We start from the raw sequence: 26,808 nt of genomic DNA on the forward strand, positions 1-26,808 counted from the left end.
AATCAATTCGGGTTAGCGATTCCTATTTTAGGTAACATATTTTTTCCTCCCTCTTTTACGGATCGCGCTTTTCAAACTTGGAAGACTAAGGGTATTTTACGGTTTTTGGATTTATTTTTAGATGGTTCCCTTATGTCTTTTGAACAATTATCTAATAAATATAACTTATCAAGAATACATTTTTTTAGATATTTACAAGTTAGAAATTTCCTAAGTACTATACTTTCTTCCTTTCCAATGCTTCCTCCTATATATATTTTAGATTCGATAATTAACCTTAATCCATGTCAGAAAGGTGCATCGGCTATGATTTATAATATTATTATGAAACTTAGGAAAGCTCCATTTGATAAGATTAGGGTAGATTGGGAACAGGAATTGGGGCTTACCATTTCTGTGGATGATTGGGGGCAGATTTTACAATTAGTTAATACTTCCTCTATTTGTGCTAAACATTCCCTAATTCAATTTAAAGTGGTTCATAGAGCACATATGTCCAAAGATAAGTTAGCGCGTTTTTACTCGCATATTAATCCTTTCTGTGATAGATGTTCGGGGCAGATAGCCTCTTTAACTCATATGTTTTGGTCTTGCCCTACTTTGGAAACTTTTTGGAGAGATATTTTCAATATTATTTCTAAGGTATTAAATATAGATATCTCTCCTCACCCTATTACTGCTATCTTTGGACTACCTAAAATTTCTAGTAATCTTTCCCCTTCAGCCCGTAGAATGATTGCATTTCTTACTTTAATGGCGAAAAGATGTATTTTACAACATTGGAAAGAGCTTAATGCTCCAACTACCTTTTTTTGGTTTTCTCAGACGATTTTATGTTTGAATCTGGAGAAAATTAGAAGTAACCTTTATGATTCTTCATTTAAATTTGAACAGATTTGGGGACCTTTTATTCGATATTTTCATTTAATGTAATATTTACCCTTCTTGTTTTTTCTTCACTGTTTTAATGGAGGTCGGGATTGAGGACGTGATTTTAAGTTTAACTCTGTTTGGTTTCAAGTTAGCCCATTGCTTTGCTTTGCTTTTAGTTAGTTGCACGGTGGGTTTTTTTTTGGGGTTTTTTTTTTTCTTTTTTTTTCCATTGATATATATAAAATCTAGTATACTATTATGTTATCTTGGTTTCTTATGCTTAAATTACATTGTTTGTAGTATTTTCTTTTTGGTATTGTTATCTTTTGGAATTTTATTATACTTTAACATTGTATTAATGTTTATATGGCTTACCTTTTTTGTATACTTACTCAATAAAAAGATTTAAAAAGAAAGAAAGAAAGAAAGAAAGAAAGAAAGAGTATAAACCGTTGCCCAGTATTTACTTAGGAGAAACCAGCTGTGCATTGACCAACTTCTCATGCCTGTATGTTAGCAAATTCAAGTTTCAGTCATAACTCCATCCATTATTGGATGTCAATTAGAAGAAAAAGATCAATTTCAAGTAGTTGGGGAGTAGGTGGTGGGGAAATGAGAACGAGAAGTGGAGTCTATAATATGAGTGGAAAGCAGGGAAATTGCTTGGAATATAATACTCATATAATTTAGGCCATCCAAGATCAATTCCAGAAAATGCTGCAGCTGAACCTCCTTCCATTATTTTTCATATTGGTATAACCCTCAACGTGCCTCCTCCTTATATTTACTAACTTTTCATTAAATGCACACAAACTCCAAAAGTATCTACACTCTTTCTAACTTCTCCCAGTTTGGATGCAAGGTCTCCACCCTGAAACATTAACTGTTTCTGACTTCATAGCTGCTGCCCAACCTGATGCGTTCCAGCATTCTTTGTGTTAAGACTATATTGCCAGTTCCTCCTATTGTGTGATTCATATTGCTATCAGGGTTGGATAAAGAAATTCTACCAGTAGAAATATGACCTACTCTATCAGCACCTACAGTACATTAGGTCACATGGAAAAGTCCCTGTCCAATTCAAAGGTACTGTTCATATTTGCATTTCTTAAGACATACAAGACCATTTATCTCAGAGTTGATAGCAAGGGTGGTGAACCTTTTTGAGACCATGTGTGCAAATTGGCTGTAATCTAAAAAAAAATCTCACATGCCATGGTAACTTGAGCAGAGATTATTGCTGATAAATGAATTAGTAACAACAATTATTGGTGTTTACTGCAAAAACATTTCACTGTTCTCAGGTTGTAAAAAGAAATTACTTGCTGCTTCATTTGGCAGTAAAGATAATCATTATGCATCTTTTTATTACGAAGGGGGATTTATTATTGACGGGCAGCATTGCATGACATGTGCCAACAGAATCTTTGCATGGGCCATGGGTTCGCCATCCTCACAGCAACCCTATCAATCCCATTCCAGAATTATTTCCTTGTAATCCATTAACTCTCACCCAAACAACAGGAATTCTGCAGATGCTGGAAATTCAAGCAACACACATAAAAGTTGCTGGTGAACGCAGCAGGCCAGGCAGCATCTCTAGGAAGAGGAGCAGTCGACGTTTCAGGCCGAGACCCTTCATCAGGACTAACTGAAGGAAGAGACCTCACCCAACTCTGCTACTATTCACCTGCACTAGTGACAACCTAGTGGCCAATTATCTACCTAGTATGTGGGATGAGACCATGGCACCTGGAGTAAATCCACCCTGTCACAGCAGAGAACATGCAAACTCTACATAGACAACACCAAGCCCAGTAATATGTCGGCAGTTCTAATGCTGCCTTGTAAACATTTTTGTGTCATCTCCTCTGCCTCTATTCTCTTCCCAACAAGTTTTTCCAATGCGGAATTCATGAACTTCATCCACTTTGCCTCCAACTTCCACCCTGCCCTCAAATTTACCTGGTCCATTTCTGACACCTTCCTCCCTTTTCTCAATCTCTTTGTCTCCATCTCTGGAGAAAGCTTATCTACTGATGTCTATTACAAACCCATGGACTCTCACAGCTACCTGGACTATACCTCCAACCCTGCTCTTACTTGTAAAAACGCCACCCCCTACTCTCAATTCCTCTGCTTTCGCCGTATCTGCTCTCAGGATGAGGCTTTTCATTCCAGAACATAGAAAATGTCCTACATCTTCAAAGAAAGGAGCTTCCCATCCTCCACCATCAACGCTCACCTCAACCGCATTTCTTCCATTTCATGCACGTCTGCTCTCACCCCATCCATCCGCCACCCTACCAGGGATAGGGTTCCTCTTGTCCTCACCTACCACCCCACCAGCCTCTGCGTCCAGGACATAATTCTTCACAACTTTTGCCATCTCCAGAGGGATCCCACGTCAAGCACATCTTTCCCTCCACCTCCCCCCACTTTCTGCTTTCCGCAGGGATTGCTTCCTATGTGACTCCCTTGTCCATTCATCCCTCCCCACTGTAGCGGAACAAGTGCTACACCTGCCCCTACACCTCCTCCCTTACTAACATTCAGGGCCCCAAGCAGTCCTTCCAGGTGAGGCAACACTTCACCTGTGAGTCTGTTGGGGCACTTACTGTGTCTGGTGCTCCTGGTGTGGCCTCCTGTATATCAGTGAGACCCGAAGTAGATTGGGAGACTGTTTCGCCAAGCACCCATGCTCCGTCCACCAGAAAAAGTGAGATCAGTGGCCACCCATTTTAATCCCACTTCCCATTTCCATTCTGACATGTCAGTCCATGGCCTCCTCTACTGTCACGATGAGACCACCCTCAGGTTGGAGGAACAACACCTTATATCCTGTCTGGATAGCCTCCAACCTGAAGGCACAAGCATCGATTTCTTGAACTTCTGGTAACGCGCCTCCACCCCCATTTCACCACTCCCCATCCCATTTTCCCCCTCTCATCTCCTTGCCTGTCCATCACCTCCCTCTGGTGCTCCTCCCCCTTTTTGTTTCTTCCATAGCTTTCTGTCCTCTTCTATCAGATTCCTCCTTCTCCAGCCCTGTATCTCTTTCACCAATCAACTTCCCAGCTCCTTACCTCATCCCTCCCCCTCCTGGTTTCACCTATCACCTTGTGTTTCTCTCTCCCCTCCCCTCACCTTTTAAATCTACTTCTCAGCTTCTTTCCCCAGTCCTGCTGAAGGGTCTCAGCCCGAAATGTCAAGTGTACTGCTTTCCCACAGATGTGCCTAGCCTGCTGAGATCCTCCAGCTTTTTGAGTGTTTTCCAAACCCGATTTTACTGCAAATGTGTCAAACAGTGATTGGTACAATCTATGGACAGTTTTTATCTTTTTCTCTAAAAAAAATGGTCCATTATGCAACGAGATCAGAATCAGGTTTATTATCACCGGCATGTGACGTGGAGTTTGTTAACTTAGCAGCAACTGTTCAACACACTACATAATATAGAAGAGAGAGAAAAAAATAAATAAAATAAAAATAATAGTAATAATAAATAAATAAGTCAATCAATTATGTATATTGAATAGATTTTAAAAATGTGCAAAAACAGAAATACTGTATATTTAAAAAAAAACTGAGGTAGTGTCCAAAGACTCAATGTCCATTTAGGAATCGGATGGCAGAGGGGAAGAAACTGTTCCTGAATCGCTAAGTGTGTGCCTCCTACCTGATGGTAACAGTGAGAAAAGGGCATGCCCTGGGTGCTGGAGGTCCTTAATAATGGACACTGCCTTTCTGAGACACCGCTCCCTGAAAATATCCTGTGTACTTTGTAGGCTAGTACCCAAGATGGAGTTGACTAGATTTACAACCCTCCGCAGCTTCTTTCGGCCCTGTGTAGGAGCCCCCCCTAAACCAGACAGTGATGCAGCCTGTCAGAATACTCTCTATGCTACATCTATAGAAGTTTTTGAGTGTATTCATTGACATGCCTAATCTCTTCAAACTCTTAATAAAGAATAGCAAATGTCTTGCCTTCTTTATATCTACATCAATATGTCGGGACCAGGTTAGATCCTCAGAGATCTTGACACCCAAGAACTTGAAGCTGTTCACTCTCTCCACTTCTGATCCCTCCATGAGGATTGGTATGTGCTCCTTCATCTCACCCTTTGAGTGCCAGGTTGTTGCTGTGGCACCACTCCACTAGTTGGCATATCTCACTCCTCTATGCCCTCTCGTCACCAGCTGAGATTCTACCAACAATGGTTGTATTGTCAGCAGATTTATAGATGGTGCTTGAGCTATGCCTAGCCACACAGTCATGTGTATACAGAGAGTAGAGCAGTGGGCTAAGCACGCACCCCTGAGGTGCCCCAGTGTTGATCGTCAGCAAAGAGGAGGATATGTTATCACCAATCCGCACAGATTGTGGTCTTTTGCAGAGGGATGTACAGAGGCCCTGGTTCTGTAACCTCTCAATCAGGATTGTGGGAATAATGGTATTAAACACTGAGCTATAGTTGATGAACAGCATCCTGACATAGGTGTTTGTGTTGTCCAGGTGGTCTAAAGCCATGCGTCTGCCGTTGACCTATTGTGACGACAGGCAAATTCCAGTGGGTCCAGGTCCTTGCTGAGGCAGGAGTTCAGTCTAGTCATGACCAACTTCTCAAAGCATTTCATCACTGTCGATGTGAGTGCTACCGGGTGATAGTCATTAAGGCAGTCCACATTATTCTTCTTAGGCACTGGTATAATTGTTGCCTTTTTGAAGCAAGTGGGAACTTCTGCCCATAGCAGTGAGAGGTTGAAAATGTCTTTGAATACTCCCGCCAGTTGGTTGGCACAGGTTTTCAGGGTCTTACCAGGTACCCCATCGGGACCTTCCGCCTGGTGAGGGTTCACTCTCTTTAAAGACAGCCTAACATCGGCCTCTGAGACAGAGATCACAGGGTCATCAGGTGCGGCAGGGACCTTCACAGCTGTAGTTGTGTTTTCCCTTTCAAAGGTTACAGGTGATCGCCAAATCCAGCATCAGTTTTCTGGTATCAACCCCATAATCATTCATTTTTGTGTCTAGATATTTACTGTTTTCTTAAATATAGTAACTCAGTCTCCAAGAAGCTTTGCAGGCTAGATAATTCCAAAAATTCACGAATCGCAAGGGATGAAATTTCTTCTCGTATTCGTTCTAGATGGTCAGCCCCGAACTTTGAGCCTCTGTTCTGGTTCTATGCACACAGACATGGAAAGCCATCCTTGCATCCACAGACAAGTTCCATAACAATATTGCATATTTTAATAAAATCATGTTATTCTTCAGAATGTCTGTTTCATCTCCCCTTGTATGACAAACCTAACATCCCAGGGATCAATATGGTCAACGGGCACTGTCCTCCCTCTAACATGAGCAAATCTTTTCTTAGACAGGAAGACTGGACCTGTATGTACTCAGTATTCCAGACACCATCTCACCAGGACCCTGAATAATTGGAGCTAGATGCTGCCATTCTTAAACTCACATCCTTTTTCAGTGAAAATCAGCATACCCTTTGCCTTCCCACTTGTTTCCTGCACCAGCAATCTAACTTCCTGTGGTTTGAGTACAAGGACACCCAGATGCTACCACTGAACACCAACCCCTTTCAAACTTTCACCATTTAACAACTATTCTGTCTTACTAACAAAATTATATTATATTTCATCTGCCTTTTGCTTGCCCATTCATTGATATGTTGGCACTCCCCCACACCCTGTATGTATCCTTTTGCAGTCCACACTGTCAGCTAGCTTCAAATTATCAGCAAGCTTGGATATATTGCCCTTGTTCCAGATCATTCATATGGATTGTTAGCAACTAGAGCCCCAGTGTTGATCCCTGCAGAATCCAAGACCAAAAATTACCTGTTAATTCTGACTGTTTTTGTGCCCAAACCAATGTCAAAGTTAACTTATTATTCCTAATACCAACCACTTGGAAATTGTTTCATAATCTCTCATATCACCTCTCTGAAGACCTAAAAATCTAAATATGCCACAGTAATTAATTTGCTTCATTATGCTAGTTATAACCTCAAAAATAAATTCCTTATTTACAAACATCATTTTTCTTTCATTAATCAACGTGCATTCTGCCTCTCCTATTATCATAATAATACATTACAGTATTTGCCCCACGACTGATATCAGGCTAGCTGCTCTACACTTATGATTTCCTTTCTTAACCACTTCCCACCTTCTAGTCTGCAGGAACCTTGCTGGAATCCTTGGAATTTTGGAAATGGCGACGGTACAACGACCATCTCCACAGCAGTCATTGTTATACCCCTAAGGAACAGATCCTCAGACCCTGAGGGGTTGTCACCTTCCAGCCCCATTCATTTCTCCAGCACTAATTTCTTTGTGCTCCTTATTTACTTTAGACTTGTATTTCTCTACTATTTCCAGAGGTTTTCTGTTTACTGCCTCTGTCTTCTGACAAAAGGGAACATAGACCTTCTCTCATATTCTACCTCCCTTTGCTTACCAGTGCTTTGGTCTCAAGGTGAATCAGAAATGCTCCCAATTCTTGCTACTGCTTTTTGTTGACAATGTTATAAACATTTCCCTTTGATCTCAAACTATCACTGACAAAGGATAAGGACAGCGATCATTCAGGCTGATTTTAGGGAGCCAGGAAAGCATTAAAAAGCTGCAGAAACGAAAAATAATTCTCTGCTGATGCAGCAAGTCCATGATAATGGAAACAAAATGGTACTGAGATTTGGTGAAAAGACACAGGCATGGAGGGATTTTGATTTCTGGGTCACTGGGGTCAAAAAAATCTAAACAGGTTATATTGCGGCAAACAACAGGAATTCTGCAGATGCTGGAAATTCAAGCAACACACATAAAAGTTGCTGGTGAACGCAGCAGGCCAGGCAGCATCTCTAGGAAGAGATGCAGTTGACGTTTCAGGCCGAGACCCTTCGTCAGGACCTGATGAAGGGTCTCGGCCTGAAACGTCGACTGTACCTCTTCCTAGAGATGCTGCCTGGCCTGCTGCGTTCACCAGCAACTTTTATGTGCGTATATTGTGGCAAGGTGTTTTTGGTGAGGGGCAGGTAAGGAAGAGAGCTAAGATTAAGTTGGCAGAGATATGGACAGAGAATGCAGAATTCAGTTTGCGGAGGAGAGCGTACACAAGGATCAACGGTATGGAGCACCTGCCTCAGAGTACCATGACAGCCTTCTGTAATGCCTCTGATAAAAATCAGTTAACTCATGTGATTATATAAATAAACGAAGTCATAAAAATGGTGAAAAATAAAAAAAATTATGTAATCAAAACACCTTAAGTTACCAGCAAATGATTGAGATGATGAAAGTAGCCAGACCTGGCTTCAGAGAGTACTTGGCTCCTCCTTTTAGAGACTCAGTATCCCACAGTGAGACCACTGGTGGATCTAGGACAGCCAGCCTGTTGCCCAGCTTGTTTGAGACTTGTAAGGTACGTAGCCAAAAGCAGAGGTCCAAGATAAACTGAGCCACAAATGGCAACTATCAGTCATCTTGATTTGGCCCCATCATCTGGGAAAAAAGTAAATCCAGCAAATGTAGATTAAATGATTTGCTGAATTAGTTTGATATTTTTGATGAAGTAATTAAGGGAGGTGATAAAGACAAAGTGACTGTCAATATGGTTATGAACCAATGCTTTATGTGAAAGAAATGGTTATGAACCCAATGCTTTATGTGAAAGAAAATTTGAAATTCCAAGATTCAAAAGAATAGAGTTTGTTGATAATTCATTTTAAATGGAAATGCCTGTTGCACAGCATGATATTAGGAGATAAATTATCAAATGTACTGTGCATTACTCAGATGCCAGATTGAAGTGGCAGTACCTATAGCTCACTACAATCAAATGACCCATCCCCAACAGCCAATCTGTGATTGTGTGCAAAAGTTAGCCTTTAACTTAAAAAGCTGCTCTTATAGAAGGAACACACAGTCACGTGCATTCTTGAAACCTCAGTTCTGGCAATGTACTTACTGTGCAATGGATCAAATCAACCGTCTCTTTTGCAGAAAGTGAGTTCATTTTGCAAAATAAAATTCTTACCTATCCATCTCATCAGGGAGGTGATAATCTGGAGATATTTGGTCTTCTGCACATTGAAGAAGGTGAATGGCCCAAGAAGCAATGAAAACGCTGTCTGCATAACAATGGAAAGTGACAGCTATTAAGATGAACAGAACAAGGTCAAAATCTATAACGTGGTTCCATTACAAAATGACGCATAATGCTGCAGAAAAATAGGGCAATTATTCAGATTTTAATGTAACTTGTTAGGTGATGACTGTCCACATGGTGCATGGAACAGGTGCTGTTTACAACCTGGGTAGTTTTGACTCCTCTTTTACTACTGTTATCAAAAGTTCACATTCCTGAGGAAGTTTTACAGCATGGCTAAGGTGACAATTAGGAAAAAAAACTTCTGATTGCTTTAGTTGAGAGCTACGTAAGTTACATCTAGAAAACCCTAAGATTACTGCCTGATTTTCCAGCTTTAAATATATATAATGTAAAATATATAACATGTAGTTCAAAGTTAAAAGTATATTTATTAAAGTACATATATGTCACCCTATACAACCCTGAGGTTCATTTCCTTGCAAGCATTCACAGCAGATACAAAAATACAATGGAATCCTCAGATAAAGATGGAGAAATTACCAATGTGCAAAAGACAAACTGTGCAAATACAAACAAATAATAATACTGACAAAGTGATTTGCAGAGTCCTTAAAGGTCAATCTATAATAGTTTATGGAGTCAGTTTGACATTGAGGTGACTGAAGTTACCCACGGTCTTTCAGGAGTCTGATGGTGAAGGGTAAAAACTGTTCCTGAACCTGGTGGTGTGGGACCTCCTTCCCAATGACAGCAGCAGGCAGAGAGCATAACCTGGACGGATGCTGTTTTCATCTGGTAGTGCTCTATATCGATGTGCTCAATGGTAGGAAGGGCTTTTCCTGTGATGGACTAGGCTGTATCCACTACTTTTTGTAGGCACTTCTGATCCTGGGCATTAGTGTTTTCATACCAGGCCATGATGCAACCAGTCAGGACAACGTGCATCTACAGAAGTTTGTCAAGTTTTAGATGACATCCCAAACCTGCACAAATTTCTATGGAAGTAGAGGTACTGCCATGCTATCTTTGTAATGACACTTACTTGCTGGTCCCAGGACGTATCCTCTGAAATGATAACGTCAAAGAATTTAACATTACTGACCCCTCCACGTCCAATCTCCTGAAGAGGGCTGGCTCATGGACCACCAGTTTTCTCCTCTTATAGTCAATTGATGCTTTGGTTGTGATGACATTGAGTGAGATGCTGTTGTGGCACCATTCAGCCAGGTTTTCGATCTCCCTCCTATATGCCAATTCGTCAGCACCTTTGATTAGGACAATGACAGTGGCGTCGTCAGCAAACTTGAATACGGCACTGGAACTGTACCAAGCCACAGTCATAAATATAAAGTAAGTAGAACAGAGAGCTCAGCACACAGCCTTGAGGTGTACCTGTCCTGATGGTGATTGTGGAGGAGATGATGCTGCCAGTCCGAACTGACTGAGGACTGCAAGTGAGAAAATCAAGGATCCTTTGCACAAGGAGGTATTGAGGCCGAGGTCTTTGAGCATATTGATTAATTTTGAGGGGTTCATAGCGTTGAATGCAAAGCTGTAGTCAATGTATGCATCTTCACTGTCCAGATGATCCAAAGCTGAATGGAAAGCAAATGAAATGGCTACTGCTGTTGACCTGTTGTAATCATAGGCAAATTGGAGTGGATCCAAGTCACTCCTCAGGCAGGAGTTGATGTGTTTCATGACCAACCTCTCAAAGCATCTCATCACAGTGGATGGAAATGGTACTGGACAATGCTCATTGAGGCAGGATATCATGTTCTTCTTGGGCACCAGTCTGATTGAAGCTTGCCTGAAGTAGGCTGTGGAAGTGAGAAGTTAAAGATGTCAGCAAATACTCTAGCCAGTTGATTAGCACAGGTCTTCAGTGCTTGGTCTGGGCTAGATGCTTTCCATGGGGTCACCAACCTGAAGGATTCTCTTATGTTGGCCTCAGAGATTAAAATCACATGGTCATTTGGGGCTGCGAGAGTTCATGAAGGTGCCTCCATTTTCTGTCAGTCAAAAAGAGCATAAAAGACATTGAGCTCATCTGAAAGTGAAACCTCATTGTCACATACTGCGCATCGCTTGGTTTTACTTGGTAGGAAGTGATAGCATTCAAACTCTGCCGCAGCTGTTGAGCATCTTTCTGTGATTCAAGGTGAGACTGGAATTGCCTCCTTACATGTGAGGTGGCTTACCGGAGGTCACATCTGGACCACTTGTACTTTCCTTGGTCACCACACCTACATGCCATCAATCTAGCCCTCAGCAGACTGCAGAAGTCTTGGTTCACCCGCGGCTTCTGGTTGGGGAAGACTCTGAATGATTTTGTGGGGATACCATGGTTGTCTGTGACATTCAGATCCTCTGATGAGTACTTGAAAGTGGTCCTGTTCAGCTACTCGAAGCAGGCATATTAAAAATAATTCACTGAACTAATCTCAGAAGAAGCGAATAACTATTTGCCAGTCATACAGTGAACTCTCAGAATTACTCTTGAAGGTGCTTCATGTCACAACTGCAAATACAAAATGTGACTCCAAATCACAGAGTAGGGATTAGATTTGAAGCGGAGGTCTCAGGGGTGAGGAAAAAAGGGCACAGTCATAGGGATTTGCAAACAAGCATAACACTGGTGCAGGCTGGGAACAAATGCAAGACAGCAAGCAAAGGGACGAGGAGGGAACAGGGCTTGAGGAGCTAGGAAACAGGCCAAGCTCGGCAGGTTTTATAGGGAGAATCATGGATCTAACTAGAAGTTACGGAATAAAATCCGTAGATAACCAAAAACTGTACAGGACAAAGCAGAGGCGATGAGATTGTAGTTAGGGCATACTCTTGGTGATCACGTGAATGAAGCACAAACTCATCCTCAATTTTTCAGCATTAATTGCAGAATTAATTTACTTAACAAAGTGAAAAAATAGCAGAAACTTAACACAGTACACATTACTAATATATTATTAACTCATTCGATAAAGATTGAATAGCTGTTATTTTTCTCTAATCATTCGGTATTCTCCCCAAACGACACTGAAGGTCAAGGCTTTGGTGATGGCAGAAACTTCCAATCGTCCAAGAGGGTTTGAGAAAGGAGATGTAATCTACATTCACAATGCAAGTGCTGAACCTGTAATAAAAACAGGCTCCCTCAGGATGGATTTAATCTAGTGAACATTATACAAATTCTTGTTAGAAAATATTTTGAGATGAGTGGAGCAAGAAATCCGTTGTGGCAAATGCACCTTCTCTACACTGGACCGTTCCTTACATTGTGATTGGGTTTGCTGCAGACAAATCGATCAATTCATTGTAATTAGTCAACAACTCCATTACTCAGTTGCAAGGACAGCAGAAGGATACAGATGGACCTTCAATCATTTATCAGCAGCAACTCCTACACTGCTCTTATGCGACTCCAGAGTGGGAATGCCCAGGAAGAAAGCACCTTTCAATGCAACTGAGGGCCAAGTTGTCATTTTTAAACGATGCAGTGGGCAACAGAGGGGATGCTCTCTTACCTGGCACCGTATCACCTAGAAGACAGTGTGAGTTCCCACGGGGAACAAAGCAACACAGGCAATGCCTGGGCCACCACACATCACACGAAACTGCTGTTTATTTAAATAAAGTAGCTCAATTGAATGGAAAACTGACTTCAGTCTCCTTCAGAATAATTGCTGAACCTTGGTGTTCTGAAGGGAGAGACCCCTCCAGAAGTCCCCAGCATCCCAGATGTCAGTATGCAGCCAATCCAATTCACTCCACATGATATCACGAAGCAGCTGAAAGTACTGGATACTGCAAAGGCTATGGGCCCAGACAAAATCCCGGCAATAGTCCTGAAGATTTGTGCTCCAAAACTTGCAGCGCTACTAGCCAAGCTGTTCCAGTTCCAGCTACAACACCAGCATCTACCTGGCAATGTGGAAAATTGCCCAGGTACGTCCTGTACACAAGAAACAGGACAAGTCCAACCCAGCCAATTACTGGCCTATCAGCCTACTCTCAATCATCAGCAAAGCAATGGAAGGGGTCACCAACAGTGTTATCACGTAGCACAGACTTGGCAATAACCTGCATACGGATGTCCAGTTTGGGTTCCGTCAAGGCCACTCCGCTCCTGACCTCATCACCTCCTTCGTCCAAACATGGACCAAAGAGCTAAATACCAGAGGTGAGGTGAGAGTCATAGCCTTCGACATCAAGGCAGCATTTGACTGAGTATGGCATCAAGGTACCTTAGCGGAAATGGAGTCAATGGGAATTACAGGGAAAACCCTCTGCTGGTTGGAATCACACCTGACACAAAGGAAGATGGTTGTGGTGGTTGGAGGTCAATCATCTCATCCTCAGGACATCACTGCAGGAGTTCCTCAGGGAAGTGTCCTAGGACCAACCATCTTCAGATGCTTCATCAGTGGCCCTTCTGTCATAAGGTCAGAAGTAGGGATGTTTGCAGATGATTACACAATGTTCTGCACCATTTGTGACTCCTCAGATAGTGAAGCAGTTCGTACCCAGATGCAGCAGGACCTGGACAATATCCAGGCTTGGGCTGGCAAGCAGCAGGTAACATTCGAGCCATGCAAGTGCCAGGCAATGACCATCTCCAGCAAGAGAGGCTCTAACCATCGTCCCTTCACATTCAGTGGCATCACCATCATTGAATCCCCTACTATCAACATCCTGGGGGTTACCATTGACAGGATACTGAACTGGTCTAGCCACTTAAACACCATGGCTACCAGAGCAGGTCAAAGGCTAGGAATCCTGCGGCATGTAATTCACCTCCTGACTCCCCAAAGCCTGTCCACCATCTACAAGGCTCAGATCAGGAGTGTAATGGAATACTCGCCACTCGCCTGGATGAATGCAGCTCCATCAACACTCAAGAAGCTCAACATCACCCAGTACAAGGCAGCCCACTTGATTGGTACCCCTTCCACAAGCATCCAGTCCCTCCACCATCGATGAACAGTTGCAGCAGTGTGTACTGTCTACTACAGATGCACTGCAGCAACGCACCACAGTTCCTAAGGCAGCACCTTCCAGACCCACAACCACTACCATCTAGAAGAACGAGAACAGCAGATACCTGGGAACACCACCCCATGGAAATCCCCCTCCACGTCACTCACCACCCTGACATGGAAACATATCGCCATTCCTTCATTGTCACTGGGTCAAAATCATGGAATTCCCTCCCTAACAGCACTGTGGGTGTACCTACACCTCAGGAACTGCAGCAGTTCAAGAAGGTAGCTCATCTTCACCTTCTCGAGGACAACTAGGGATGGGCAGTAAATGCTGACTTGGGTGGCGATGCCCACATCCCGTAAATGAATATAAAAAATATACAGTCTCTTGGCTCTTCCATTCAGTGCAAAAGGCTGTTATTGAAGCACGGAACATCCTCCCACAGTACTGTACAGTCCTGGTTACCGAGGCCATTGCCAATAGTGGCACCCATCTCCCTTGAAAACTAAACCCACAAGCTCACTCCAGAGAGAGCTGCCACCACCTTTCGAAAAAAAACCCCAACAAACTGCTGGGGGAATTTAGAACGACAAGCAGCATCCAGCATCCTCCTGGGCGGGCTGGGGGGAGGCAGAGGAGAGGAGAGGAGGGATTGTTGACATTTCAGGTCTAAACCCTGCCAAGAAGGTCAGTGAAGGTAGGGCAGTAGATGTGATCTATATAGATATCAGTAAGGCCCTTGATATGGTTCAGCATGTTAGGTTACTACGGAAAGTTAGATCACGTGGTATCCAGGGAAAATTGGCTAATTGAATCCACAATTGGACTGATGGTAAGAAGCAGAGGGTGATGTTAAGAAGGTTGTTCCTTGAACTGCAGGCCTGTGACCAGTGGTGTGCCCAGTGGTCAGTGCTGGGCCCATTGCAATTTGTCATCTCCATCAATGATTTGAATGAGAATGGTTAAGCAGATAGCACTATTATAAGTGGTGTCAATGACATGGAAGAAGGTTACCAGTATTTATAGAGGAATCTTGATTAGCTGGGTAAGTAGGTTGAGGAATGGAAAACTGAGTTTAGATTAGATTAGATTATGAAGACGCAGTCCTCTTTTATTGTCATTTAGTAATGTATGCATTGAGAAATGATACAATATTTCCTCCGGTGTGATATCACAAAACACAGGACAGACCAAGACTGAAAAAACTAACAAAACCACATAATTATAACATATAGTTACAACAGTGCAACAATACCATCACTCGATGAAGAAGAGTCCATGAGCACAGTAAAAAGTTCAAAGCCTCTGAAATGTCCCACATCTCACGCAGACGGGAGAAGGAAGAAAAACTCTCCCTGCCATGCCCGACCACAGTCCGACTCCGAGTCGTCCAAAAACTTTGAGCCTCCGATCAGCTCTCCGACACTGAGTACCGAGCACCATCTCTATCTGAGCAACTCGACCTCAATCTCAGTTGCCAACAGCAGGCAAAGCCGGGGATTTTGAGGCCTTCCCTCTGGAAGATTCTCGATAGCGCAGTAACGACAGCAGCGAACGGGCATTTCAGAAATTTCTCCAGATGTTCCTCTGTGCTTTCACGTCTGTCTCCATCAAATCAGAATTGTCCACGGCCCCTGTTTAACGGATATGATATCATTTTCACCGGAGGGCTGCGCACGTGCAGTGTGCTGCACTCTCTCCTCCTGCCTTTTTGATTTTGATAAGTGCTAAGTTTGGAAACAACAATGCCCTTGAACAGGAAATCCTACAAAAAGTAGTGGATACAGTCAGTCCACCACACGTAAAGCATTCCTCACCGTTGTGCACATCTACGCAGAACACTGTTGCAGGAAAGCAGCATCCATCATCTAGAACCCCCACCACCCAGACCACGCTCTCTTCTCGCTGCTACCATCAGGAGCCTCAGGACCCAACCACCAGGTTTAGGAACAGTTATTACCCCTCAACCATCAGGCTCTTGAACCAGTGAGGAAAGCCTCATTCACCCCAGCACAGAATTGCTCTTACAACCTGAATCAGGATTAATATCACATGTATATTTCATGAAATTTGTTAACTTTACGGCAGTACAATGAAATACATGATAAATGAATATAGAGGAAAAAACGGAGTATTTATATGTAAGTATAGATGTGGTTAAAATAAGTAGTGTGGGAGTGTTCATGGGTTCAATGTCCATCTACAAATCAGACGGCAGAGTGGAAGAAGCTGTTCCTGAATCACTGAGTGTGTGCCTTCCAGCTTCTGTACCTTCCTTCCAACGGTAACAGTGTGGAGAAGCCAGGTCCTGGGGTGGTGGAGTTCCTTGATGATGGACGCCGCATTTCTAAGGCACTGCCCCTTGAAGAAGTCATGGATAGTATGGAGGCTAGTACCCACGATGGAGCTGACTAATTTTACAAGTACCCGCAACTTATTTCAATCTTGTTCAGAAGCACCCCACCCCCCATACCAGATGGCAATGTAGTTAGTTAGAATGTTCTCTATGGTACATTTGTAGAGGTTTTTGAGTGTTTCAGTTAACAAACCAAATCTCCTCAAACTCCTAATGAAATATATCCTCCGTCTTGCCTTTTTTATAGCTACAACAATATGTTAGGTCCTCAGAGATACCGGCCCCCAGGAATTTGGAACTGCTCACTCTCTCCACTTTTGATCCCTCTATAAGAACTGGTGTGTGTTCCCTTGTCTTACCCTTCCTGAAGCCCACAATCAGCTCTTTTGTCTTGCTGACGTTAAGTGCAAGACTACTGACTCACTTTCAAGGTCTCTTCATCTCACATTCTTGATATTGATTGCTTGCTTGTTAGCTTATTTACATTTATATTTTTATTTATTATTTCTTTTTTCTTTTATATTTGCACAGTTTGGTGTCTTTTGCACATTGGTTGTTTGTCCTGTTGGGTGTGGTCTTTCATTAATTCTATGATGTTGCTTGGATTTACTGAGTATGCCCACAAGGAAAATGAGCCTCAGGCTTGTGTATGATGATATATATACACTTTGATAATAAACTTACTTTGAACTTTGAAGTATTGCACTTAGGCCCTGGGAAGTGTTGTAGAACAGAGGGCTATGGGAGTACATGGTCCTCTGAAAGTGGTGTCACAGTGGATAGATGGTAAAGTGGCTTTGGAACAACAGCCTTCATTGGTCAGAGCATCAAGTATGGAAGTTGGGACATTACTTTGCAGTTGTATAAGACGTTGGTGAAGCCACATTCAGAGTACAGTCAGACCCCATAGAGTGCTGATTTGTTACAACACGGTGATTCAATTCTTTATTGAAATTTTTAAAAACGACAAAAATTCATTCTAAACAACACTTAAAACTTCTCAAGAGCAACTGCCATTTCAGTAAACATTCAATCAGACAATCACTCTGAACCAAACACAGCCAATCGTGTATTAGTTCATGCTCTGCCACCCCCTGCGTGTGTAAATGTTCTTGCTCCCTTGTCAATTTATTACATTTTTTTCACCCACAATGTCTGAAAAACTGCCTGCAACTTCTAGTGAGGGTAGTACATTGAAGATACCGAGGAAAAGGATTAGCATGCACGTGACACTGCAAGTGATATGGCGTGAGGACGTTAATGTTGGGGATGTTGGAGAGTCACTGCACGCTCATGGTGAGACCCTTAAACATAGAAACATAGAAAATAGGTGGAGTAGGCCATTCGGCCCTTCGAGACTGCACCGCCATTTATTATGATCATGGCTGATCATCCAACTCAGAACCCTGCACCAGCCTTCCCTCCATACCCTCTGATCCCCGTAGCCACAAGGGCCATATCTAACTCCCTCTTAAATATAGCCAATGAACTGGCCTCAACTGTTTCCTGCGGCAGAGAATTCCACAGATTCACCACTCTCTGTGTGAAGAAGTTTTTTCCTAATCTCGGTCCTAAAAGGCTTGCCCTTTATCCTCAAACCGTGACCCCTCGTTCTGGACTTCCCCAACATCGGGAACAATCTTCCTGCATCTAGCCTGTCCAATCCCTTTAGGATTTTATACGTTTCAATCAGATCCCCCCTCAATCTTCTAAATTCCAACGAGTACAATCCCAGTTCATCCAGTCTTTCTTCATATGAAAGTTCTGCCATCCCAGGAATCAATCTGGTGAACCTTCTTTGTACTCCCTCTATGGCAAGGATGTCTTTCCTCAGATTAGGGGACCAAAACTGCACACAATACTCCAGGTGTGGTCTCACCAAGGCCTTGTACAACTGCAGTAGTACCTCCCTGCTCCTGTACTCGAATCCTCTCGCTATAAATGCCAGCATACCATTCGCCTTTTTCGCCGCCTGCTGTACCTGCATGCCCACTTTCAATGACTGGTGTATAATGACACCCAGGTCTCGTTGCACCTCCCCTTTTCCTAATCGGCCACCATTCAGATAATAATCTGTTTTCCTGTTCTTGCCACCAAAGTGGATAACTTCACATTTATCCACATTAAATTGCATCTGCCATGAATTTGCCCACTCACCCAACCTATCCAAGTCACCCTGCATACTCTTAGCATACTCCTCACTGCTAACACTGCCACCCAGCTTCGTGTCATCCGCAAACTTGGAGATGCTGCATTTAATTCCCTCATCCAAGTCATTAATATATATTGTAAACAACTGGGGTTCCAGCACTGAGCCTTGCGGTACCCCACTAGTCACTGCCTGCCATTCTGAAAAGGTCCCGTTTAATTCCCACTCTTTGCTTCCTGTCTGCTAACCAATTCTCTATCCACATCAATATCTTACCCCCAATACCGTGTGCTTTAAGTTTGCACACTAATCTCCTGTGTGGGACCTTGTCAAAAGCCTTTTGAAAATCCAAATATACCACATCCACTGGTTCTCCCCTATCCACTCTACTAGTTACATCCTCAAAAAATTCTATGAGATTCGTCAGACATGATTTTCCTTTCACAAATCCATGCTGACTTTGTCTGATGATTTCACCGCTTTCCAACTGTGCTGTTATCACACCTTTGATAACTGACTCCAGCAGTTTCCCCACCACCGACGTTAGGCTAACCGGTCTATAATTCCCCGGTTTCTCTCTCCCTTCTTTTTTAAAAAGTGGGGTTACATTAGCCACCCTCCAATCCTCAGGAACTAGTCCAGAATCTAAGGAGTTTTGAAAAATTATCACAAATGCATCCACTATTTCTTGGGCTACTTCCTTGAGCACTCTGGGATGCAGACCATCTGGCCCTGGGGATTTATCTGCCTTCAATCCCTTTAATTTACCTAACACCACTTCCCTACTAACATGTATTTCGCTCAGTTCCTCCATCCCACTGGACCCTCTGTCCCTTACTATTTCTGGAAGATTATTTATGTCCTCCTTAGTGAAGACAGAACCAAAGTAATTATTCAATTGGTCTGCCATGTCCTTGCTCCCCATAATCAATTCACCTGTTTCTGTCTGTAGGGGACCTACATTTGCCTTTACCAGTCTTTTCCTTTTTACATATTTATAAAAGCTTTTACAGTCAGTTTTTATGTTCCCTGCCAGTTTTCTCTCATAATTTTTTTCCCCTTCCTAATTAAGCCCTTTACCCTCCTCTGCTGAACTCTGAATTTCTCCCAGTCCTCAGGTGAGCCACTTTTATTGGCTAATATGTACGCTTCTTCTTTGGAATTGATACTATCCCTAATTTCTCTTGTCAGCCACGGGTGCACTACCTTCCTTGATTTATTCTTTTGCCAAACTGGGATGAACAATTGTTGTAGTTCATCCATGCAATCCTTAAATGCTTGCCATTGCATATCCACCGTCAATCCTTTAAGTGTCATTTGCCAGTCTATCTTAGCTAATTCACGTCTCATGCCTTCAAAGTTACCCCTCTTTAAATTCAGAACCTTTGTTTCTGAATTAACTATGTCACTCTCCATCTTAATGAAGAATTCCACCATATTATGGTCACTCTTACCCAAGGGGCTTCTCACGACAAGATTGCTAATTAACCCTTCCTCATTGCTCAAAACCCAGTCTAGAATAGCCTGCTCTCTAGTTGGTTCCTCGACATGTTGGTTCAAAAAACCATCCCGCATACATTCCAAGAAATCCTCTTCCTCAGCACCTTTACCAATTTGGTTCACCCAATCTACATGTAGGTTGAAGTCACCCATTATAACTGCTGTTCCTTTATTGCACACATTTCTAATTTCCTGTTTAATACCATCTCCAACCTCACTACTACTGTTAGGTGGCCTGTACACAACTCCCACCAGCGTTTTCTGCCCCTTAGTGTTACGCAGCTCTACCCATATTGATTCCACATCTTCCCGGCTTATGTCCTTCCTTTCTATTGCGTTAATCTCATCTTTAACCGGCAACGCCACCCCACCTCCCCTTCCTTCATGTCTATCCCTCCTGAATATTGAATATCCCTGAACGTTGAGCTCCCATCCTTGGTCACCCTGGAGCCATGTCTCTGTGTTGACACACAAAGCCTTCAGGCGCTCTTTTACAACTCTCTTAGCCCTTATACAATTATGTTGATAAGTGGCCCTTTTTGATGCTTGCCCTGGATTTGTCGGCCCGCCACTTTTACTTTTCTCCTTACTACTTTTTGCTTCTACCCTCACTTTACACCCCTCTGTCTCTCTGCACTGCTTCCCATCCCCCTGTTGTGAACTAACCTCCTCTCGCCTAGCCTCTTTAATTTGATTCCCACCCCCCAACCATTCTAGTTTAAAGTCACCTCAGTAGCCCTCGCTAATCTCCCTGCCAGGATATTGGTCCCCCCAGGATTCAAGTGTAACCCGTCCTTTTTGTACAGGTCACGCCTGCGCCAAAAGAAGTCCCAATGATCCAAAAACTTGAATCCCTGCCTCCTGCTCCAATCCCTCAGCCACACATTTATCCTCCACCTCATCGCATTCCTACTCTCACTGTCGCGTGGCACAGGCAGTAATCCCGAGATTACTACCTTTGCGGTCCTTTTTCTCAACTCCCTTCCTAGCTCCTTATATTCTCCTTTGAGGACCTCTTCCCTTTTCCTACCTATGTCATTGGTAGCTATATGTACCACGACCTCTGGCTCCTCACCCTCCCACTTCAGGATATCTTGAACACGATCAGAAATATCCCGGACCCTGGCACCAGGGAGGCAAACTACCATCCGGATCTCTGGACTGCGTCCGCAGAATCGCCTATCTGACCCCCTTACTATCGAGTCTCCTATCACAACTGCCCTCCTCCTCCTTTCCCTACCCTTCTGAGCTACAGGGCCGGACTCTGTGCCGGAGGCACGGCCACTGTCGCTTCCCCCGGGTAAGTTGTCCCCCGCAACAGTACTCAAACAGGAGTACCTATTGTTAAGGGGCACAGCCACTGGGGTACTCTCTATTACCTGACTCTTCCCCTTCCCCCTCCTAACCGTGACCCACTTGTCTGCCTCGCGTGGCCCCGGTGTGACCACCTGCCTATAACTCCTCTCTATCAACTCCTCACTCTCCCTGACCAGACGAAGGTCATCGAGCTGCAGCTCCAGTTCTGTAACGCGGTCCCTTAGGAGCTGCATCTCGATGCACTTGGCGCAGATGTAGACGTCCGGGAGGCTTAGAGACTCCAGGGCCTCCCACATCCGACACCGAGAACAAAAAACTGCCCTCACACTCATACTGCCCCTCTTCTCAAATAACAAAAGAAAATGAATACCAAACCTTCCTCGCCTCGCCCGTTTCCGCCTAAGCCCGTTGAGCTGAAGCCCTTAAGCCTTCACTCTACTCCCGGCTCACTCCACAGCCCGCAAACTCCACTGCCCGCTATATGAGACTCTGTTCCTTCTAAATCTGCCGCGCTGCACTGCCCGACGTCACACGCCTGCGCAGTCCCACCTCTGTGAACGCCGTTGGAGAAAAAAAAACGAAAATTTCAAAAATGTCTTTCTCCGCACTCCCGCTCTGACTCTCAGACTTCCTTCTTCGAATCAAACCCGAAGCAGGATTTCTGCCCTTTTAAATCTGCCATGCTGCACTGCCCGACGTCACACGCCTGCGCAGTCCCGCCTCTCTGAACGCCGTTGGAGAAAAAAAACCGAAAATTTCAAAAATGTCTTTCTCCGCACTCCCGCTCCGACTCTCAGACTTCCTTCTTCGAATCAAACCCGAAGCAGGATTTCTGCCCTTTAAATCTGCCTTTTAACAACGAAGAGCTTCGAGAATTGGCAGAGCAATGGATCCTGGGTGAATCTGAGGACATGGATGGAGAAGGGGAAACACCAGCAAGGAACCTCACCACAAAATCCCTCAGCACGGGCATCACCACAATCATGCAAATCATGACCAGTTCATCAGTAATGACCCCGACTGGGACCGAAGCAATAAGGCAAAGAGAGGAGTTCTCCACATGATTTCCTGATACCAAGAACTGCTACATGAGATGAAACTTGAGAAAAGGCAGTCAAATCTCGACGCCTGCTCAAAGAACAAGCCAAAGTTAGAGGAGGACCCACGGCCTGGTGCCTCCTGTAAGAGGTAATCGACACCCGCTTCCCTCCGCCACTGCTGCAATGTGTTGCTGCTTCACTGATTTACCGGTTAGGCCTCTTTGTGTGTTTGTTACTCCACGAATTACTCTGTGTACATAACACAATATATCATACATCTTGGGTTTGATTTTTTTTTAAAAAGTCAGGCACACATGTCTGCATGTTATAATGACCCTGCATGGCGCTGATTTACATAGCGCTCCACCTGCGAGGAACGTATCCTTAGCATTAGCGGGGTATGAGTGTATTGCGTTCAGCTTTGAGTGAGCATTTTGGAGACAGTAACCAAAACTCCCTGACTATTAGATTGAATGGCTTATCATATTAGAAGCATTTGATGGCTCTGAGCTTGTACTCACTAAAATTCTGAAGAATGAGGGTGGATTTCATTGAGACCGATCAAATGTTGAAAGGCCTATATAGAGTGGATTGGAAACGATGTTTCCTAAGGTTCAGGTGCCTAGGGCTAGAGAACACAGCATCAGAATAGAGGGGTGTCCATTCAGAACAGAGATGAGGAGGAATTTCTGTTCATCACTGATTTGTGACTGAAGGATGGTTGTAGTTGGGAGCTGACTGTCCAAGGATACACATTGTAACAGATGGATTGGAAGGTAGGCAGAGGGGGTGGTGTGTCTCTACTGGTAAAGAATGGCATCAAATCAGTAGAGAGATGTGACATCGGATCAGAAGATGTTGGATCCTTGTGGGTTGAGTTAAGAAACTGCAAGGGTAAAAGGACGCCGATGGCAGATATATACAGGCCTCCCAACAGTGGCTGGGAGGTGGACCACAGATTACAACAGGAAATAGAAAAGTCGAATCAAAAGGGCAATGTTATGGTAGTCATAGGAGATTTTAACATGCAGATCAATTGGGAACACCGGGTTGGTAATGGACCTCAAGAGAGTGAGTTTGTTGAATGCCTAAGAGATAGCCTTTTTAGAGCAGTTTGTCGTTGAGCCTACTAGGGGATCAGCTATACTGGATTGGGTGTTATGTAATGAACCAGAAGTGATTAGGGAGCTTAAGTTAGAAGAGCCCTTAGGAGGCAGTTATCACAATATGATTGAGTTCAACTTGAAATCTGATAGAGAGAAAGTCTGATGTAGCAGTGTTTCAGTGGAATAAGGGAAATTACAGTGGTATGAGAGAGGAGTTGGCCAAAGTAAATTGGAAGGAGTTGCTGGCAGGGACATCAGCAGAGCAGCAAAGGTGTGTGTTTCTGGGGAAAATGAGGAAGGTGCAGGACATATGTAATCCAAAAATGAAGAAATACTCAAATGGTAAAGTAGTACAAACGTGGCTGACAAGGGAAGTCAAAGCTATTGTAAAGGCAAAAGAAAGGACATACAATAAAGCAAAAATTAGTGGGAAGATAGAGGACTGGGAGGTTTTTAAAAACCTACAGAGAGCAACTAAAAAAGTCATTAGAAGGGAAAAGATGAAATATGAAAGCAAGCTAGCAAATAATATCAAAGTAGATAGTAAAAGGTTTTTTCAAGTATGTTAAAAATAAAAGAGAAATGAGAGTGGATAGAGGACCACTAGAAAATAAGCAATAATAACGGGGGACAAGGAGATGACTGATGAACTAAATGAGTATTTTGAGTCAGTCTTCACTGTGGAAGACACTGGCAGTATGCCTGATGTTGTAGTGTGTGAAGGAAGAGAAATGGGTGCAGTTACTATTACAAGAGAGAAGGTGCTCAAAAACCTGAAAGACTTAAAGGTACACAAGTCACCTGGACCAAATGAACTGCACCCTAGGGCTGTGTACATATATCTACTGATGCCTCTGGACACATCTTCAGTGATGTTCCTGGATCATCGGGTAGATTCGGGTCTTTCAACATCATACACCCTCCTCCAGGTGACCCAGCCAGGGCTGATCAGACCCCAGCTTGTGTCCAGATGGCTAGCTACTAAGAGGTAGCAGTAGAGATTGTGGGGACAGTAGTAATGATCTTTCAAAAATCATTGGACTCTGGCCTGGTGTCAGAGGACGAGAAAATTGCAAACATCACTCCATTCTTTAAGAAAGGAGGAAGGCAGCAGAAAGGAAATTATTTTTGTGGTTTTTATTAACGACCTGGATGTGGGGGTAGAAGGGTGGGTTGGCAAGTTTGCAGATGACACAAAGGTTGGTGGTGTTGTAGATAGTGTAGAGGATTGTCAAAGATTGCAGAGAAACATTGATAGGATGCAGAAGTGGGTTGAGAAGCGGCAGATGGAGTTCAACCCGGAGAAGTGTGAGGTGGTACACTTTAAGGACAAACTCCAAGGCAGAGTACAAAGTAAATGGCAGGATACTTGGCAGTGTAGAGGAGCAGAGGGATCTGGGGGTACACAGATCCCTGTAAGTTGCCTCACAGGTGGATAGGGTAGTGATGGAGCTCTATAAAACTCTGGTTAGGCCACACTTGGAGTACTGTGTCCAGTTCTGGTCACCTCACTATAGGAAGGATGTGGAAGCATTGGAAAGGGTACAGAGGAGATTTACTAGGATGCTGCCTGGTTTAGAGAGTATGGATTATGATCAGAGATTAAGGGAGCTAGGGTTTACTCTTTGGAGAGAAGGAGGATGAGAGGAGACATGATAGAGGTATACAAGATATTAAGAGGAATCGATAGAGTGGATAGCCAGCACCTCTTCCCCAGGGCACCACTGCTCAATACAAGAGGACATGGCTTTAAGGTAAGGGGTGGGAAGTTCAAGGGGGATATTAGAGGAAGGTTTTTCACTCAGAGTGGTTGGTGCGTGGAATGCACTGCCTGAGTCAGTGGTGGAGGCAGATACACTAGTGAAGTTTAAGAGACTACTAGACAGGTATATGGAGGAATTTAAGGTGGGGGCTTATATGGGAGGCAAGGTTTGAGGGTCAGCACAACATTGTGGGCCGAAGGGCCTGTACCGTGCTGTACTATTCTATGTTCTATGTTCTAGTTAGCTTGACCTCAGTGGTTGGGAAGATGTAAGAGTCAATTGTTAAGGATGAGGTGATGGAGTACTTGGTGACACAGGACAAGATAGTACGAAGTCAGCATGGTTTCCTTCAGGGAAAATCCTGCCTGACGAACCTGTTGGAATTCTTTGAGGAGATTACATGTAGGATAGATAAAGGGGTTGCAGTGGATGTTGTATATTTGGACTTTCAGAAGGCCTTTGACAAGGTGCCATACGTCAGGCTGCTGCTTAGCAAGTTAAGAGCCCATGGTATTACAGGAAAGTTACTGGCATGGATAGAGCATTAGCTGATTGGTAGGAGGCAGTGAGTGGGAATAAAAGATCCTTTTCTGGTTGGCTGCCAGTGACTAGTGGTGTTCCGCAGGGTCAGTGTTTGGGACCACTTCTTTTTATGCTGTATATAAATGATTTAAATGATGGAATAGATGGCTTTGTTGCCAAGTTTGCAGATGATATGAAAATTGGTGGAGGGGCAGCTAGTGTTGAGGGAACAGGTAGGATGCAGAAGGACTTAGACAGATTAGGAGAATAGGCAAGAAAGTGGCAAATGAAATATAAATGTTGGAAAATGTATGGTCATGTACTTTGGTAGTAGAAATAAATGTGCAGACTATTTTCTAAATGGGAAGTATATCCAGGAATCTGAGATGCAAAGGGACTTGGGAGTCCTTGTGTAGAACACCCTGAAGGTTAACTTGGTGGTGAGGAAGGCAAATGCCACATTAGCATTCATTTCAAGAGGTCTTGAATACAAGAGCAGGGATGTGATGCTGAGGCTTTATAAGGCATTGATGAGGCCTCACCTTGAGTATTGTGAACAGTTTTGGGCCCCTCATTTTAGAAGAGATGTGCTGACATTGGACAGGGTTCACAGGAGGTTCACAAGGATGATTCTGGGATTGAAAAGGTTATCATACGAGGAACATTTGGTGGCTCTGGGTCTGTACTCGCTGGAATTCAGAAGGATGAGGGGGGATCTCATTGAAACCTTTCGAATGTTGAAAGGCCTAGATGGAATAGATGTGGAAAGGATGTTTCCCGTGGTAGGACAGGGTAGGACCAGAGGGCACAGCCTCATCATAGAGGGGCAACCTTTCAAAACAGAGATGTGGAGAAATTTCTTTAGCCAGAGGGTGGTGAATTTCTGGAATTTGTTGCCATAGGCAGCTGTGGAGGCCAGGTCATTGTGTGTATTTAAGGCAGAGACTGATAGGTTCTTGGTTGGACAGAACATCAAAGGTTATCAAGTCAAGTCAAGTCACTTTTTACTGTCCTTTCGACCATAACTGCTGGTACAGTACACAATAAAAACGAGACAACGTTTTT

The 26,808-nt window shown here is 43.7% G+C and overlaps 1 protein-coding gene across 2 annotated transcripts in view; it reads right to left on the bottom strand.

Annotated features, from left to right (window-relative positions):
• The window catches only part of tmem104 (transmembrane protein 104), a 214,292-nt gene that overhangs the window by 7,468 nt on the left and 180,016 nt on the right, over positions 1-26,808 (bottom strand). For both annotated transcript variants that reach the window (XM_063030861.1, XM_063030862.1), the window contains exon 9: positions 8,933-9,026. In XM_063030861.1, coding sequence (XP_062886931.1) covers positions 8,933-9,026 — 94 coding nt within the window. The remainder of the gene's footprint in view (positions 1-8,932; positions 9,027-26,808) is intronic.

This window comes from Mobula hypostoma, chromosome 22 (assembly GCF_963921235.1).
Source record: "Mobula hypostoma chromosome 22, sMobHyp1.1, whole genome shotgun sequence".
In the NCBI taxonomy this organism is placed as follows: Eukaryota; Metazoa; Chordata; class Chondrichthyes; order Myliobatiformes; family Myliobatidae; genus Mobula; species Mobula hypostoma.